Here is an 18,594-nt window from a genome sequence, read left to right as displayed (position 1 = left end):
ATACAGATACTGACTGTACCCTCTGATTTCTCTCTGTTAAAGGCATTTGTCACTGTGATGCTGAGTGACACATTACCTCTTTACTGCAGCTCCAGGCTTTACACAAAGTACACTCTGACATGCTTCTGCTTTCTGAATGTACAAAATGCTTGTTACTTTAGAAAGGCACAACATTTTCTATCCAGTAAATTTAACAAGAAGTCATTTTCTCTGTAATAATAAATCTCTAGACTAAAAAAAATCCCTCTATAATACAAAAAATAATAAATAAATAAATAAATACAAGTCGTCGGTCTGCATATTGCCAATCTCTAGTGGATACAGCATGTTTTCTTCTCTGCTTTTGAGGATGTTAAATCATTTTTAAATTGCCTGTAAGGACGTCCTGTGCCTTGGCTCTGCAAAGGATTATTGCACTTGGAAACAAAAAGCAAAGGCACAGCCTTTGTCCCACACAAACGTCAGAAGGCACCACACCTGGCTTCAGCAGAAATCATTTCCTGGGTGTGACTCCCAGCTGAGAGTTTCTTCTCTGTGGGAACAGCAGGTGGTCTGGGGCATGGCACACAGGTGTATAACTGCCCCAGCACAGAAATGTAAATGCCACTGCAGCTTTCTGTTGCAGTGAGGAGCAGGGTGGGTGTATTGTGTTGCTGGAGTCCCTTGTAACATCCCCATACCCTGCTTCAACAGGAGAACAAAATCTGCCTGAAGTCATTAAATCATGGAGTCCTCTAAGCTGGAAAAGACCTTCAAGACCAACCTGGCCTACCAAGTCCTGTCACTAAATCATGTCCCTCACTGCCATGTCCACACATCTCTGAAATTCCCCTAGAGGACTCCGTCACTACTATGGGCAGCCCATTCCAATGCTTGACCAACCTCCTCATGAAAAAATTCTTCTTAAAGCCAGTTGAAACCTTCCCTGGTGCAGCCTGGGACGTAATGTCCTTAGCATGCCCCCACTTCACTGTAACTCTCTTCTGCTATTAGGAAATCCAGAGTACTTGCCTCCTACTCCTGTCATCACTAGCAGATGGGCTTTCCATGTATCTCACATCCCTGAACCTCTAGGCAGAACAACATCCCTCCCATTGTAAGCAAAGCACAAGTTCAGGACCACCTGATCAGTCTGAATGTGCACAAGTCTATGAGGTCCGATGACATGCATCCCAGGGTCCTAAAGGGTGATGTGGTTGTCAAGACACTGTCCATCATATTTAAAAAGTCATCTCTATCAAGTAAAGTCCCCAGTGATGGGAAAAAAAGGAAACATAACTCAAATTTTTAAGAAGGATAGAAAGGAATACCAGGGAAACTACAGGCTGATGGGCCTCACCTCCATGCCTGGGATGACTGTGAAACAGAGACTCCTGGAAGATATGTTAAGGCACATGTAAGCTAAAGAGGTGATCTGAGACAGCCAGCACAGCTTCACCGAGGGCAAATTATGACTAATTGGTGATGTTCTACAATGGATAATGGCATCAGTGAACAAAGACAGAACAACAGATGTTGTCTACTTGGACATCTGCAAGGCCTTTCACGCGGTCTCACATCACATTCTTATCTCTAAATGGAAAGATATGGATTTGAAGGCTGGGTAAAGAACTGGTTGGGTGGTTGAAGCCAGAGGGTCATGGTCAATGGCACTGCACTTGGGTTGGAGCAATTCCTTATACACGTACATACAGGGAGAAGAACTAATTGGGAGCAGCCCTGTGGAGAAGGACTCAGGGGTTCTGGTGGATAAGAAGACAGAAGGCCAGCAGAATCCTGGACTGCACTGAAAGAGGCAGCAAGGAGAAGGAGAGGGAGGGGATTGTCCCCCTCTGCTGTGCCCTCATGAGGCCCCATCTGGGGGGTCCTAGGGCCCCCAGCACAAGGAATATATGGAGCTATTTGAGCAGATCGAGAGGAGGCCATGAAGATGTTCAGATGGCCTGAGCACCTCTTCTATGAAAAAATGATGTGGGAGCTGGGCTTGTTCAGCCTGGAGAAAAGAAAGCTGTGCGGAGGCTCACTGTGGCCGTTCAGTCCTTGAAAGGAGCTTATAAGCAGGAAGGAGACTGATTTTTTACACGGCTTGATAGTAATAGGATAAGGGGGAATGGTTTTAAACCAAATAAATGGGAGATTTATGTTAGACCTTAGGATTAAATTCTTTACTCGGAGGGCGGTGAGGCCCTGGCACAGCTGCCCAGAGAAGCTGTGGTGCCCCATCCCTGGAGGCGCTCAAGGCCAGGTTGCGTGGGGCTCTGGGCAGCTGAGCTGGGGGGGCGCAGCCCTGCCCACAGCACTGGTTGGGGCTGGGTGGGCTTTGAGATTCATTCCAACCTAAAACAATTCTATAATTCTATGATCTCTGTTCTCTCACTCTCAACGCTGACACACTCAATGTTTGTTTTTGATTTTTAAAGTCTCAGTTCAGGCACATGGTGTTGATAGCTACTTGCACTTGAGATAGGAGAGCCTAGTAATCTTGCTGTTGTTTAGCACACCCCACCTGCAAAGCCTATTTGGGGTATTTTTGTTGTTAGAGGCAGACATAAAGGTGCTGCAGTGAGGGCCAAGCTCTGACTAACAATGTCTGCTTATCAAGAGAGGCTAGGACACCTTGCTACACGACAGTTGTCTCCTCGAGGAGTTATTCTAAACATGACCTACGTCCTTCTTCTCCCCTCTGATAATGCCTCAGACAGATCTCATTCCTGAATGTGAGATTAAAGTAAAAAATTAACAAAACCACAAAACAAAACAAAGAAAAAACACGTCATAGCCTTTATCCAGAAAGCCTGTTTTGAACCACAAAGCAATGATTTCTCTGACATATCTGGCAGATTTTGCTAGTTTTGGCTATCTTCCTGGTGCCATACGAAGCACTGCTCTCAAGGTGTGCAACAGCAGAGAAAAGGGAAGGAGTAAAAGTTGGGGTATACAAGCAGAGCTTCAGGAGCACTGCCACTGCCACGCTGAGTGGTGCCAACGCAGATTTCTCTCCCACAGGTAGGAAAACACTTCCACATTCTGCAAAACTCTGTTTTAACAGAATTAAAAATACCCGAGGGCACAGTCAAATGAATTGGCATTGACATTCACTGAGTTTTCAAGAGAGCTATCCGACCTCCCCATTTCTATTTGAAAAGAGGGAATCTGGTCACCTTGCTGTCAAACATTGTGCTCTCCTTCCCAAAGAGGCACCAGGAACACTCACGTGTCCCACCACATCACTGCCTTCTGTTCACATGCTTCAGAATTCAGGGAGCAAGCCCCAAACACTCCTCTTAAATCAATCTTCAGGTCTTCCAATTATTAAGATCATGGGAATATAAAAATTTAAAAAACATCAAAAATAACTTACCACCAACAAAAACAGAAGCCTCCAGGAAAGAAAAAGATATTTCATATTTAGTTATTGGCTGTTTGTGATTTCTTCTGCCATTTTTCAGGAGCTCTGTCAGACTGGCAGCAAAATAATGGTGGCACCACCACAGATGCCTGAGGCTGAAGGGTTTCATGGCACACCCCGGACACCAGCTGGGATCCTTGGATGTATCCACCAGCAGTGAATCTTGCCTCAAATCTTAGCATAGGAAGAACATACACTGCTTTCATGTTATTGAATTCCCTCTGTATCCTCCTCCTCATCCAGCATCTGTGACAGCAACATTACCTGAATGCCTGCTTGGAATACATCAGTACAATGTCCTGGCATCGGACCAGCTAACAATTAGGGTTCTTTTACAAACACTTAAAATCTGTTTTCTGATAGTTATCCAAACTTCTTTACTTGGCTAGCACACTCAAGAGTAGGAGTCATTTTTAGTTCTTGGCTCCAGCTATAAATGATGAAAGACAGACGGCTTTGCAGGGTAAGCAATGCAGCTCCTCATAATAAGAAAAAAAGTCCAACATGTGTTGCATAATGCAATTATACATTAACATGGCACCCTCAGATACATACACAAGTACAATGACTTATTGAGAATTTCTGGCACAGAGGTAAAAATAAATTGTAATCTGATATATGTATTTCTTCTTTCTTTCTCAGAGCATTTTTCATCTTCCAACTCTGCTCAATTCAATTTTTCCATTACAGAATTTATGGCCCTGATTTCTCTACACTGAATTAGCCTAGCTGACTTCATGCTGATGTGTATCATCAGCACAAGGAAAAGCTGTGGATGCAAAATGTCTGCAAGACAGAGGCTCACACACCCTCCCAACATTCTGCTGAGTAGTAGCATTGTCATTAGGAAATTGCTTTGAATTTTCTAATAGAATTACAAAGGCAAGAGGAAATATACTGAATTCCATCCCTGCAGAAGTCCAGCATCATAAATGACTCCGAGCACTTCTCAGCTGCAATATTATTCAATTAAACAAGTGCTCCATCACCTGGGGAACATTATTACACGTAGAGAAACACAAAGACAGGATACGTTCTGTGCGAGACAAACATGGACTGCAAACAGAAGACAGGAAATTACTAACCAAAGTGAAGTGAAGTGGGAGATGCATGTCCAAAACAGTTTGCAGTGTCCCTACACTGAAATTCATGCAGATCCACAAAAGATGAATTTTGTGTCCCCTCTTGAACAATGTAGCCAAATATAAACATTGAGTTTTGAGTTTAAGTAAATGTGAACAATCCTCATATATATCTATGAGGATTACTCAAAGCAAATTATGAATGTAATCTGCACCAAAAAAAAAAAAAAAACCAAAAAACTTTGAATTAATTGGAACGGGGTCCTGAGGTCTGGTGTTTATACAGTGCAAGGAGGGAAGAGTTTGGGGAACTCAACAGGATTCCTTCCTTGACTTTGCTGCACCTGTCTGCAGCTTTATTAAAAAAACAAACAAACAAACAAAAACAAACAAACCGAAAAAAAAAACAAAAAAAAGCTGTCCAAACCACTGCAAGCGCCATTAAATGTATCTATATAAATTTAATCACCTAAATGACAACAGTGAACAATTTTCCATATTTTTGTGATGATGTCTAGCACATTTTAGAGTAATGAGAACGTCTAACATTATTGATAGAAAATGTTTATTTAAAAATACCTATCACACTTTTAACTAGCCTATACCAGGATATGTTAAATGCCTTCAGGCAACAATTCTTCAAAAGAGCAGGACCAAACCAGCAAGCCTTTTGTCTCACATACCTACTATTTACCCAACACTTAATAGTAGCTGCACAGTAGAATAGGAAAAGCTTGGGCACAGGCTCAGTCTTCTTCCTTCTTTGCTTTCTTGCTTTCTTGTTTCCTTTCTTCCTTGTTTTCTTTTTCTATCTTCCTTCCTTTCTTTATCTTCCTTCGTTCTTTTTCTTTCGTTCTTTCTTTCTCCTTTTTTCTCTCTTCCTCCCTTCTTTCCTCCCTCCCTTCCTTCTTTCCCTTTCCTTTTCCTTTTTCTTTTTCCCTTTTTTCCTCCCTTCTCTCTTTCTCTCTCCCTCTCTCCTTTCCATTCTTTCTCCCTTCCTCTCTTCCTTTTCTTTCCTTATTTCTTCCTCTTCTTCTTCCCTTTCCTTTTCCTTCTCCTTCTTCTCCTTTTCCTTTCTTCTACTCCCTCTGTCCCTCAGACACGTTTTAATTACTCCAAAGTTAATTAAAAATGGGAACAACATAATGCCAGAGTTCCAGCAAAACACATTTTACTCACGTGCCATCTGTAATTACCACAGCTCATCTTTTGGGCTGTGCCCCTTGTGCCTGCGCAACACGGGTTCGAGTCACCCGGTGCCACAACTTGACTCAAGTACCGGACGGAGAGCGTTAACTCGCGGGGCGCTGCTGCCTCCCGGCGGAGGTTGCGCACCCCGCAGGGCAGCTCAGGATCAGCGCAGCGCCGCCGGGCTTCAGGAGCAGAGTTACACTGCGTTGTTGCTCGAGTCTTACGCAAAAATACGCTGGGGTTCAAAGCGCCTGAACCAGCCACACGCTCCCAGGAGTGCAGCTTCACTCCAGGCGATGTTTATTTGGTATCTGTTCACCACTGTAACTGCATCTCATTCTGTTCTTCATCGCACGCAGCAGATTGCAGCCATACTCGTATGCATATCTGCGTGAAAAACCAGAGCAAAAACTGCTGTCCTTGTAATAATGCGGAGTTTATTGAGTTTCCCAAGTGCAGACAGTCGTTCGTTGCAAGAGGCTGAGAACATGGCTGCGTCTGTGCTGTCAGCATGTAAAGTGCCAGAAATACCACATTTCCAGCTAAAAGGAATTCTTTCATTGATACACAAAACTATTTCCTCCTGCCACATCACTCGAATATCTAGATAATGGGAATTTTCTTCCAGCTGTTCATAAAAGATCTTCTAATGCTTGACCTTTAACTAGATGAGATGTCTGCAAATGCATAATACTCCCTTAACACCACTCAGTCTTCAGAGGCATAACACTTTATCCTGCAAACAAAACAATGCAGCCTGACATCAGTTGAATCTTCTCCTAATGTTATAAACGCATTCTGATCACAGTGCTCTGTGCTTAAAGAATTCCCATAGACGAGCAGTTTGCCAGTAAAGGTAAGTAAGCCCTGTGCTCAGCTGAAATCCCAAATATTCTCTCCACTTTGGAATAAATCCAATATTAAGGGAAATGATTTTGAAACTGTGGCAGAACTGCTGGTTTTGGTCTGGATACTTGTTAACTCCCGGCTGGCTGCTGAAAATAGCTTCCAGCCATACATGCGGCTGCATCATTGGAATCTGCTGACTTTGCTGGCATTTGCTGGAATCTGCTGGAATTCCAGCTGGGCTATTTCCCCACCATTCTTGCCCAGATCAAGACTGCAACTCCCTTTCTTCTGGGAAGAAAATGAATCAGTTCCTTACTGTCATCCGTTCTGCATCTCCCACCAAATTTATCATCTGGTATTTACCATAAAATAATAGCTAAATACATTTGACAGTTTTGTAGACATTTTTGCATTAGCACTATACTTCTCTTTCCATTTTTCCTTACCTTAATGATGCATTTTTACACATTTTCATAGCAGTTTTCCCCAAGAGGAAGTATACCTTCCCCTTTTAAGATATTCTCAGGTGAATATCCAAAAGAGTGAACCTTTCTAGGATTTTTCACACTTTCATTACAATAAGTTCTAGAAAAAGCAAGTACTGTGGAATCTGTGAGGCACTGGATAGGTGAGAGATAAACCTTGTACAAACCTATCAATTGTAGACCACGAATACATGGAAATAAAGTCTGTCCTAGTCACAGTATGAATAGTTCTGGTACACCACGCAGCAAATAATCAAATAGCTCAGTGAGCAATGACTGAAATATGTAAACCCAAAAGCCACTGTTTTGCATCTATTACTTTGTGCAGCCACCCTGTGGTGGATACAGAAAGGCTCTCCCTTGCAGCCCCCCAAACACACAGTTAGCACCACAACCGCAGTGTCTTACAGCAGAAGCTGCCTTGAACTCTGATCACAGACTATAAATATTAACATAAATACCCAGTGAAGGGCACTCCAAGTCTCTCTCTATTCCATATTTCAGGTCTCCCCTTTGCAGACTAGTAGCCTGTTGCATTTCTGTACCTCCACATCTAGCTGCTGTTACCCATCAGTCATCACAGCAGGCAGACATCTGCAGAACAGTTTTTCAAGGGAGTTTTGTAACTCTAGTAGTGCCTGTGCATCTCTTGTATGAACAATGATGAGGAAAGCCTTCCCAAGGTTCTCTACAAAGAATGAGCTGCTGACCTGTCATTTGGAAATGCAGACCATTACTTAAGTATATTTGGCACTACATACAAGGAAGAACAAATGTTTTAATGCTAATTGTAATCATTATTTTCTCATCACAAGACCCCACACTGCAGAATTTAAATATAAATCCAGAGGATTAAAGTTCAGGTTAACTCCACACCCACAAGTATCCACTCACCATGACTTTTTGCTTCTTCAGCTTCTGTAGCATTTCTTTCCTTGTTTGTGTATCATGCACCAGACATACAGCAATTTTGTAAACTAAACAAAAAGTATAGCAATGACAATAATGTCTGCCTTGTCCATTAGGTAAGGAAACCTCTCAGGGGGAAGAATCTCAAGCCAGGTGGAGCTGGATATCCCAAAGCAGTATCTGGAGCTGGTCTCTGAGTCACCCAGGTGACTATGCTCAAAGGGAGCAATGCAAGTTGCAAAACCCCCAGTTAACCTGGCTGGGCTTTTTCTGAGTTCCCTTAGAAATATTTGATAAAAGCAAGGCCTGACTTTTAAGACTTTTCTTCTCATACACAGAACTGAACAAATTGAAGGAAATCTTACTTCTGTGTTTTTATAACTGTGGGTAGGATTACTTAATTAACTAAGAAACATAACCATATTAAATGTTCCGAAAGAGCAAACTTTGAACTTCTAAAGAACTACTGGTTGCACATTCTTTGTTGGCTGTTTTTCATTACACTGGAAAGAATATGACAGTGTGAGTCCTCTCTTGCAGCCTTATTTTCCCTGGGAGTCTTCAGCCCAAGGCTCAGAAAAACAGGATCTTAGGAGCTTTTTATCACACAAAGGCATATTCATATTTCTTCTTTTTGACATTGACACAGGCATGGGATGCAAGCAGTTCTGGAAGATGTCACATAAGCAGAACCAGCCAGGACAGTAGGCCTTGGGGTGCTTCTTGAAGAGGAGATATCTCTCAGCCATGCTTTATTGTTTCCCACATTCCAGGGATTATTTGGGCTCTTATGTGACTTCAAAGGTTCCCTACCTTCTCTGTGCTCTTTGCCCACATCTAGACCAAAGATAAGCATACTAACTTGGCCACGTTCAGCACTTTCTTTGTCACATTTCTTTTTTTTTTTTTTTTTTGCACCTTCTGTTTGGACCCCCACACTGAACCCATCAACGATATCCTGGGCTGTATCAGAAGAGGAGTGGCAGTAGAGAGAAGGAGGGGATTGTCTCCTTCTATTCTGTCCTTGTGAAGCCCCATCTGCAGTACTGCATCCAGGCCTAGGACCCCTAGCATAAAAAGGATATGGAGCTGCTAGAGTGGGTCCAGAGGAGGCCACAAAGATGATCAGAGGACCGAAACACCTCTCCAGCTCAGAAGAAAGGCTGAGGGACCTGGGCTTGTTCAGTCCAAAGAAGAGAAGGCTGTGCAGAGACCTCATTGTGGCCTTCCAGTCCTGAGGGGAGCTTATAAGCAGGTAGGGTACCCACTTTTTTCCCTTTCGAAAAGTGATAAGGGGAAATGGATTTAAGCTAAAAGAGGGAAGTTTATGTCAGATATTAGGAAGAAATTCTTTCCTCAGAGGGTGGTGAGGCCCTGGCACAGCTGCCCAGAGAAACTGTGGTGCTCAAGGCCAGGTTGGATGGTGCCCTGGGCAGCTGAGCTGGGGGGGAACAGCCCTGCCCATGGCACGGGTTGGTGATGGGTGGGCTTTAAGGTCCCTTCCAACCCAAACCATTCTGTGATTCTATGATTACTCTGAGCAGCATATTCTCACTGTGAAAGCTCCCCAAAGTGACCAAGTAACTATCTTTAGGTTAACAGGCTTCAGAAATGCCCAAAGCACCTGTCACAGTTTCCTAAAACCTGTCAGCTTTCAAATCTATGAATTTGGTATATGCAGTCTTCAGAAAAACACAAAAGTGGTGCTTAAACTTTGCTGTATTTTCAAGATGGGAAATTGGTTACTAAAAACCAGGCAACAACTATCAGAAAGGCTGAAACACACCTAGCAGATAAAATAATCTGGGCAGAGCAGCTGCTCTCAGAAGTCCTCTTTTTTCTTAGAACAGATAGTGAGCTAGAAGTTGAAACCAGGAAATGCCTGGCCTGGAATTTTCTTTGGTGTACTAAGCACACAGTTAATGCCTGGCAAGGAACTGCAGTATGGTGTGCAAAGAGAACCCAGCTGTCTAATGTTTTCTTTTTGATTTCTGCAAAGGAACGGGCAGTGCTCAGAATGCCTATATTTCGATACATAACTGTGTGCTTTTCCTTCTACCATGATGCAGCTAACTGGGAAGCCCTGTTTTGGGCAGGGGAAAAGATCCCATGTCTGCCTATAATCTATAAGGTTGATGACAAGTTAAAAAAGAAGGGATGGGTCCTGATGTTTCTTCCCTGTGCTGCCCAGTGCCATACCCAGAGGCAATGAGGACAAATGGAAATGCAGGAGACTGCACCTAAACATAAGGAAAACATTTGGTTGTTCTGTCTCTGGGGTCTCCATTTTTGAAGACATTCAAAATCCTATGGACATGATCCTGAACAACCTGCTCAAGGTGAACATGCTCTGAGCAAGGGCTTGGGCTGAGTGCTCTTCAGGGTTCTCTTCCCCTGAAGGCAGCCATACTGCCTATATGTGCAAATTAAATGTGTGGAAAATGTTAAGGACTTACAGAAAGCAAACAGATCTAATTCAAGAAAAAGCAAAGCATTAGGCTGAGCAGTATTACATCCGATCTCAATAATTGACTTAAAGAGCCTTATTTGTTGCATCATATGTTTTCTAACTTAGGAAGATAGGATATATCACTCAGAGGATCTCCAGAGGAGATAGAAGGATAAAGGATCCTGTAAGGATAAAGCTTGTTTATCTGGGCATGGAATTCCATCCCATGGATGTAGCTCTTATTCTGTTCCAGTCACTTCATTCTTTGTATCTTAGGTTGGATCTCTTCTATGTGCTAGTGGAGGTCTGGATAAGTTGTCAAGAGGAATTCTGCTGACCCCTAGTAGAAGAGTTTGGCTAATGAATGCTGTTCTGGATAAAATTCTAGCCAAGATCTGGCCTTAGAAACTCAGTTGTAGTCAAGCTGATGGATACTGGAATACTATCCAGTGTCCTTACTTTGTGCCAAGGATGCAGAAGTCTCCTCCACCATGACACAGCCTGTGGACTTCCTCAGCAGGGTGAAATGGCACTTTCAGCATTAATCTGAATCTGCCCAGTTGCAGTGTGATACATCATTATTTGCCGTGCCTGAAGCACGCATGCAGCCTTATGCTGAATACACAAGTTAGACACAGACTCTTTGAAAACTGAAACAAGTCTGACAGTCCACCAAAGCACTTTTGGAAACTGAAAACAGGGAATCCCACCCATTAATGAATTTTCACATGTACAAACACGTACGCACAAAATACTTAAATTTTGCTTTAGTTTCTGGGAATGGCAACTCTCAAATACCTTAGCTGCAGGTTTCCTGACTTCTGTATCGTACCCTTGTGGTGACAGTATCCTGAAGCTGGTGACAGGAGGTAGAAAAAAGGCATAGCCACGCCCCTGTAAGAAGAGAGTGGCAACAGCAACAGCTCAGCCATTGGCAGAGTAATAGTTAATGAAAAACTAGTGCAAACCATGTACCGAAGCACATGCCATAAAATAACCCGTGACAGTTAAGCGCCTTCCTGCTTTTACACTGCTAGCTTGTTCACCAACTGAGAAAAACAAAACAGAAAGTGGAAGTGTTGCTGCTTTAAAGCAGGTGATCTGGTGTGTAAGAGATTACATCCTCCCAGGGAGGAGTTTTTGGAGAGGAAGGCAGTGTACAGCTCATAAATATCTGGGACAGAGCGTTGCTGACCCATCTGCTTTGTGCTCACTGGTGAAGAGCAGTGTTCCTGTTCATCCATAGCCAGCAGCATGGTTGATTCTTTTGTGAAGAGCAAACTCAAAGATAATAAAGTTACCCTTTTCATAAAGGGATCCTGCCCTTTCTGCAAGAATGCCATAGCATTGCTCAAAGAATTCAACTTTCTGCCAGGATGCCTGGAAGTGGTTGATATCACTGGGATGGATGACGTCCAGGATTACTTCCAGGAAACAACAGGGCAGCGAACCGTAAGTTCTGGTACTTGTTTCGGAATTTCATGAGAGAGGACAGCCCGGGAAGCTATCACAGAAGGTGAAGCAAGGTCTCTTTCCTAAGCAGTTTATTTTCAGTGAAACGGTTCAGGTTTCCGGGAGAAGCTCCACCCCTCCCTATTTTTGTAATTGCTCTCTGCTCTGAAGTGCTAGTGCTCTCCAGCAGTGCTGTTACTGTGCAGCCATTGTACAGATCTGTGCGTCTGTGTCTTTGTGCCTAAGGCTGTGGCACTCCAGTAACATTTCATACATCTTCCAAATCTGTCTGTTGTTGCAATGAGCAGAGGCACAGAAAAGGCTGGATCTGGTGGATGCAGAGGGCACCTTCATATTCACACTGTGACAAGAAGTTCAATCTGCAGTTGCGCTTTGAAGCTGCATAAGTCAGCACAGGTGTGTTTGGAAAGGAGAGAGAGTGTAGAGCTGTGAGTTTCTCTGAATTTGGACTCTTGTTTCATCCTCCAGTGTTAAGTGGAAAAGCATTCCGAATTGCTTCATTTAATCTGGCAGCAGAGTAAGACACTGTGCTTGCAAAACCTATCAGCCGCTTATTCTGAAGCTTAATTAAACAATTATGTTTGTATTACGGAGAAATGCTATGTTCTGGAGTTTCAGGAATTAATTTCCACAGAAACGCTGACATGCTGATGGGGCAGTTTATGCGTCAGAGTGAGTTGTGCCCTTGTGAAACAAACACGCCTTTTTCCTCCCATTCTACCATACTGAAGAGCAACACTTCTTGTGATGAGGTGATATCTGGACTTCTGGGGCTTTTTCCATGCTACTGGGGTGCCATGGGCTGTGTTCTCACCGTGTGCCTAGAGAAAGCCCAGGAAAAATCCAGAACTGCACTGATTCTGGGACTGCTGAATGGCCCTGCAGAGGCTGTCCTGGTCTCTGTTCATCAGTGCTACCTGCTGCCTCCCATGAAGTCCCTACTCTCAGCATCTTCTTGGCTTATTTTCCATTTGGCTTTCCTATTTTCAGCCACTTAGAGGCAACAAGAGGATACCTTCTTTCTCACTGCCCCCATTCTGATCTCATGAACCTGGGGCCAAATGGAATTGCTAACACTGGTACCATCAGACTCCAAACCCTCCTGAGGCAGGTTGCTTGCATGTGATTACCCTACAGTACATCCTGGGGTAATCAGTTCTTCTGCATATCCTGCCTCTGACGTTGTTATGACAACATATTAGCAGCTAAGCTACTCCTTGCATGTCACACAGGCAATCTTGCTCAGCTTACTGGGAAGAGCAAGCAACAGCCAAGCATCCTACACCTTATCCTAGGGCTGCTGGAGAGCCCCAGTACCCTTATTTCACACTGACTTCCATTAAATATCTCTAATGATTCTTCCCACATCCCCAGCCTGTCATAGCACTAGACTTGCTGCATCTTTTGGGCAAGTGTATTAAATATGTCTTTCCCTACCTACCGCAGTAGGTACACTGCTACAATGTTGATGCCTGTCCCTGCAGGCCTCACCAAAATTCATACTGTGAGCTCAGTCACAGCTGTGGAGTTGAGCTGTGGTGGCAATGGCAGTAGGACCATGAAAGCAGAAGTACATTCCCAGCAGCACGGGAATTTAGGAAGGAGAGGATGGATAGCTTAGCTAACGGAACCATGTACTGAAAGTAGCAGGTGATTTCACAGCAGGAGAGGGATTGATAGCATTAGTAACAAGAGAAGCCACCCACAGAAAGAGGAAGTGAATTCTCTGGCTAAGATATGTCTTAATGGCCAGTGAGAAAAGTCATTACTGAAAGCAGAAAACAAATTCCCAGCAACAGAGGCATGGGGGAGAGGGTTTTGCTTGCACTGTGTTTCACTCAGTGAGGACAAGCAGATGCTGAATTCTGCCCAAGTCAGGTCTCACAAGGCTTGTCTTCCCTGATATTGCAGTTATAACCACAGAACTGCTTGGTTTGGAAGGGAGCTTCAAGCCCATCCAGCTCCAAGCCCCTGCCATGGGCAAGGATACTTCCCACAATACCAGGCTGCCTGGGGCCCCATCCAACCTGACCTTTGGGGCACACACATGCCTTGAAGAGGTCTCAGATGCTAAAGTTCAGTAATTGTTCCTAATCTTTAGGAAAGCTTTTTATTATTATCTTGACTCTGCATCAATTGCCTGTCCTCTGTACTCAGTCATCAGACAAGTGGCCTCCTGGCAGGCACTAAAGTTGTCCATCTGCTGCCACAGACTTGAGGAGATGGCTGGCTGCTACTGCACATTCTGTGCGTGCCATCACAGTGAGATGAATTCATTCAACACAAAATGAGGAATGAATGAAAAGGACAGATGTGATGAAAGGGGACAAGAATAGGTAAGGAAATAGTAGATGGCCACAGTTATAAAGTAGGAAGAGGACTATAGGCCATAAAAAGGACACATGGAGAAAAGACTGTGACAGCAATGGAAGTCTGCCATTCAAATTGACCTTGTTAGGCAGCCAGGGGACTGGGAGCTGTGCATCCTGCCTGGCAACTTCTTGTGGCATGGCAAGAACCTGGGGGATGGTGTGACCTCTTGGCCGCTTTAGCACAAAGATAGCACATTCTAGATAAATCCTCTCCACACTTTTTCTTGTCACTGATAATTGATTAAGCTGTATCTCCCCCCCTGTGTCCAGGTCCCTCGTGTGTTTATTGGGAGAACATGCATTGGAGGATTTTCAGATCTGCAGAAGATGGAACAACAGCTTCCCACAATGCTACGTCAGATTGGCGCTCTGGTGTAGCTGAAGGGTAGGTAGTAGGAAGTGCTCACAGGCCAACAGCAATACTTTTCTTGGGACTACAGATAGAATCTGAAGCAACACATGGCAAGAACAACATTTGACGGCACACCTGTGTAATGTACACATTGCAACGTGATAGGGGACAAGGTGCAGCTAATTTCAGTACACAGCACAGAGCTTATACCCTTTTGCTTCCCCTGTGAAAGGCTTACAGGTGGTCAGCAGGCCAGCTCTGTCTACGGCACTAAAGATGTTGGATAGTTCCTCATCTGAAATCTGTAATCAAATATCTGCTAGTTTATCTTCTTTCAGTTGGAAACTGTGAAATTACTGAAACTGATTTGTCATTGCTGTTGTTTTCCTTTCCACTTGTAATACTAAAGCTTAACTAGACGGAGCACTGTTGTGTGCCTTTATGTGACACAGGAGTCCAAATTCACCTCTGAGGTCCCCAGGGGCAGCATTTGCATTACGAAACATTTGACAGCACACATTTCAGTATCTAGCCTTTGCCTAGGATGTAGCCTGAATAGTTCAACTTTCCTTTTGTATTTCTCTTTTTTATTATTAGAAAACAGAGCCTGCTGCTTTAAAAAGAACTCCCTCACTGCTCTAAAGAAGATGGCCTCTTATTATATTGTAACTGGCTTTAAAAAACAATTGGACACTCTGTGGTAGATGTACTGTCCTTTTCTGCTACCAAGCTAATGCACTTCTGTGAGACAGCTATATAACATGCCTGTTGCAGTCATGAAGCACAATGATTTCTGTTTTAGTGAGCATAAGGGCTGTGCTGAGACATATGTATGGAGTAGTGCAAATTGTGAATGGAAACTTTCTAGTCAGAAGAGAAAGATCTGTCCACAAGACACAGAACATTTCATTATAAATCCCTCAGCTAACTCCTAGCAGACTGAGTTTAAACCTGCCCAGCAATGTAGAAAGATCCCAAAGTGGGTCCCCAGAGAAACAGGTTTATACTTGTGCTTGCAAGGAGCAGGGCTTGATGTGCTGCTAGCCTGGAGATATGCTGTAGCAGGGAATCACCAAAACAGAAAAAATGCACTCTGATTAATTCTGTGCAGGAGCTGTATGTGTTTGTAGTGTTTTAATGCAGGGTGGCCAGAGTGCCCTGGCACAGCTGCCCAGAGAAGCTGTGGTGCCCCATTCCTGGAGGCACTCAAGGTCAGGTTGAGTGGGCAGCCCTGGGCAGCCTGAGCTGGGAAGGGGGGCAACCTTCCCCACAGCAGAGAGTTGGAACTTTAAGGTCTTTTCCAACTTAAACCATTCTGTGATTCTATGATTCTGTGAAATGCCATGTAGAGGATGAGCAACATGAAGAAGAGCTGTTCAATGTGTAAAATGGGTGGTTTATGTCTCTGGGTTTGCAAATGCATCTCAATGGGATGCTGCTGGTAGACTAGAAGAGAACCAGACATCAGAAATACCTCAGCCAAGAAATCACCTGAAGGGATCATGTTTTCCTAATTGTTACCTTTAGCAAAACCCATGCAATCAGGAGGCTCAAAAAGAGGCATCTGCAAATTCATTGTGAGGCCAGGCATATAGCTGGATCCAGTCTGGGATACCATACAGTATTAGTCAGTGGTCTGATTCATTTCACAAGGCCAGGAATATAGCTGGATAATTCCTGGCCTTATGAAACAATTCTGACTACTGACTAATACTGTATTTACACGTGAATATACATGACACAGAGTGCACTAATTCCTGAGAAGGAAGAAGACCTTTCACAATCCTGTGACTATCCTGTCTGTACAATACCTGAAAGTGTTAGTTTCTAACTACAGGCATGCTGCGTTCACATTTGATGAAAATCTCTTAACGTGGCAACCTTCAGGAGCGTAACACAGGATTCTTGCTCTTCTTGTGACATAAAGCCACAGGCACTGGATTCCTGGTCCCAACACAGAAGAGGAAATAGTGGCAGCCCATGGCATGTTTTGGGACTACCACAGTAGATATCACTTCTACAGCACAGGAGATAACATGTTGGCCTTTCCAAACTGCATAACATCAACTTGGCTCTGCAAGCTTCACAGTACAGTCACAACAGATTTCACCCACACAGTCTGGAATTTTAAGGTAGATTTTGCTGTTCTTAGCAATAAGGAACAAAGACAGCATACTAGGTAAGCTGTGACTACCATGGTGGTCTTTGCAGACAATTTTAACACTATGAAAATTCTGCAAAAAAACACTTGGTGCTGTAAGTTGTCATGTTTTACTGTGGATCAGAAAATTCTGAGATACTGTGGAGCCTGTGGGAGATCACTCACTTCTCCAACCTGCTTAGGTCCTTGCAAAGGGTGCTGCTGCCCTTGAGCGTATCAGTCTCTATCACTCTGCCTCCTCCTCACACACAGAGCCAAGAACTTTATAACAAAATTTGCCTCTATTACAAAAGGAGACAATCGTGTTGGTCAGGCATGGTTTGCCCTCAGTGTACCCATGCTGACCATTTCAAATCATCCCCTCCTCCTTCATATGGCCAGAAATGCATCCAGGGAAGAGTAGCCCTGTAATATTCTTAGGGAGAGAAGGGAGGGATTTTCTGTCTCTTTTGGCCTCAGCAATGATCCTGCATGTCTTTGTTTACCCATTTCCTAATAATGCAGCATTAGAGGATGTCTTTATTGTCCACTGACATCCCTTGCAAGTCACTTGAAGCTAGCACTGGCTTCCCTGGCACCATAGGTCTGGGCAATGCTTCCAAATTCCTCCTGTCTAGCTTGTCTCTGCTTCCAGCTTCTGTGTGCTATCCCTTCACATCAGAGACATGCTGTGAGATCTTTGTTTAGCCAAACAGGCCTCCTGATGCATCTGCTTCCTTTCTGGAGTTCTGGGTTTTGGATAGACTCTTTTTGCACTCAGGGTAGGGCAAAGCAGCCAAAAATATGTGTCTGTGGTGGTAGACAGAAAGTCTCAGTCTTACTAAGCAGTAATAAAAAGTGAGAAACAGAAAGCAGACACTGCAATGGGCTGTCCTTACTCCTTAGTTGTACACAGAAAGAAGCACTGAAGGGACACTCTGGTGCTTGTGACTTGTGCTAGCAGGTCAGCTTGCTGGTGTCGCACTGCAAGGGACAGTGTCATCAGGGTGAGACAGCCTTGCTCAGCAAACGTTGCATGGTAAACAGTGTAAAAGGAGCTATCTGTATCTAGCATTAGAGCATGCTGATGAGATGGTTGCTGGCTTGGTCTGTTGCTCATGATCATCAAGTATGCCATCAACAACCTGTTGTAGCATACACTCAGAGAGGCTTTTTCAACATATATTCTGCTTATCCACAAGTTAAGATGCAACTAATTGTAGAAAGAGACAAGGATGTATTTGTGGGAATGGATGAGCAGAATTATAAAATTGTGAGCTCTATACAGTAAGGAGCTCACTATAATTGCTGCTCCTTGAATTAAGCATGAAAGCAGTCATCTTGTTGAATTTCTTGCTTTACAAAGTCAGAGGTACTCATTTTCCTTAATGAACTGCTTTGGTATGATGATTTTTAGTAAAGAAGACTCAGCTTATGTACAGTTATACAAAATACATATAATGTGTATATTGGACTCAAAACAGTGCATATTCAGACATGCACTTCTTTGTCTATATATGTGTTACATATATACATATGCACGCACATAGAGAAGCAGTGTTTAAAAGGTCTCCAAATTCTGTTCTGTCATACTATTGTATCAATGAAGTTACAGCAGTGATCTCTACTCTTCCTTCCAATGCTTCTGCTTTCAGGAGAGATGACCACAAACTGTGACCTCACCCTTTCGACATGCATGCATCTTGGAACAGATTCCTCCCAGCTGCTTTCTGTGGGATCATACACATCTTTTTGGGGAATGCAACTTCTCATTTCATTCATATGTACCACCCAATATGTCACATCTCTTCATACTTTCTGTGGTTCTGGAAAGAAGTTCAGACTGTTAAACAATTTAGCTCAATAAAATATACTTGAACAAA

The 18,594-nt window shown here is 43.6% G+C and overlaps 1 protein-coding gene and 1 long non-coding RNA gene across 3 annotated transcripts in view; one reads left to right on the top strand and one right to left on the bottom strand.

Moving 5' to 3' along the window:
* The window catches only part of LOC146542273 (uncharacterized), a 21,591-nt gene extending 10,140 nt beyond the window's left edge, over positions 1-11,451 (bottom strand). Inside the window, exons 1-2 of one of the 2 annotated variants that reach the window (XR_014880365.1) lie at positions 11,173-11,451; positions 5,671-6,418 (exon numbers count right to left, since the gene is read on the bottom strand). This is a non-coding gene — a long non-coding RNA (uncharacterized LOC146542273). Of the gene's footprint in view, positions 1-5,039; positions 6,419-11,172 lie in introns of those variants that run through there. The other variant, XR_014880364.1, reaches the window with a different exon arrangement.
* On the top strand, positions 11,426-18,594 carry GLRX (glutaredoxin). Its single transcript, XM_085212993.1, has 3 exons — positions 11,426-11,826; positions 14,490-14,604; positions 18,367-18,594. The coding sequence occupies exons 1-2, from the start codon at positions 11,629-11,631 to the stop codon at positions 14,595-14,597; spliced, it is 306 nt and encodes a 101-aa protein (XP_085069119.1). The 5' UTR covers positions 11,426-11,628; the 3' UTR covers positions 14,598-14,604; positions 18,367-18,594.

The sequence above is a fragment of the Meleagris gallopavo genome, chromosome Z (genome assembly GCF_905368555.1).
Source record: "Meleagris gallopavo chromosome Z, MGAL_WU_HG_1.1, whole genome shotgun sequence".
Lineage (NCBI taxonomy): Eukaryota > Metazoa > Chordata > Aves > Galliformes > Phasianidae > Meleagris > Meleagris gallopavo.
The sequence above is the reverse complement of the archived record's forward strand: the minus strand, read 5'-3'. Positions and strand labels throughout refer to the sequence as shown.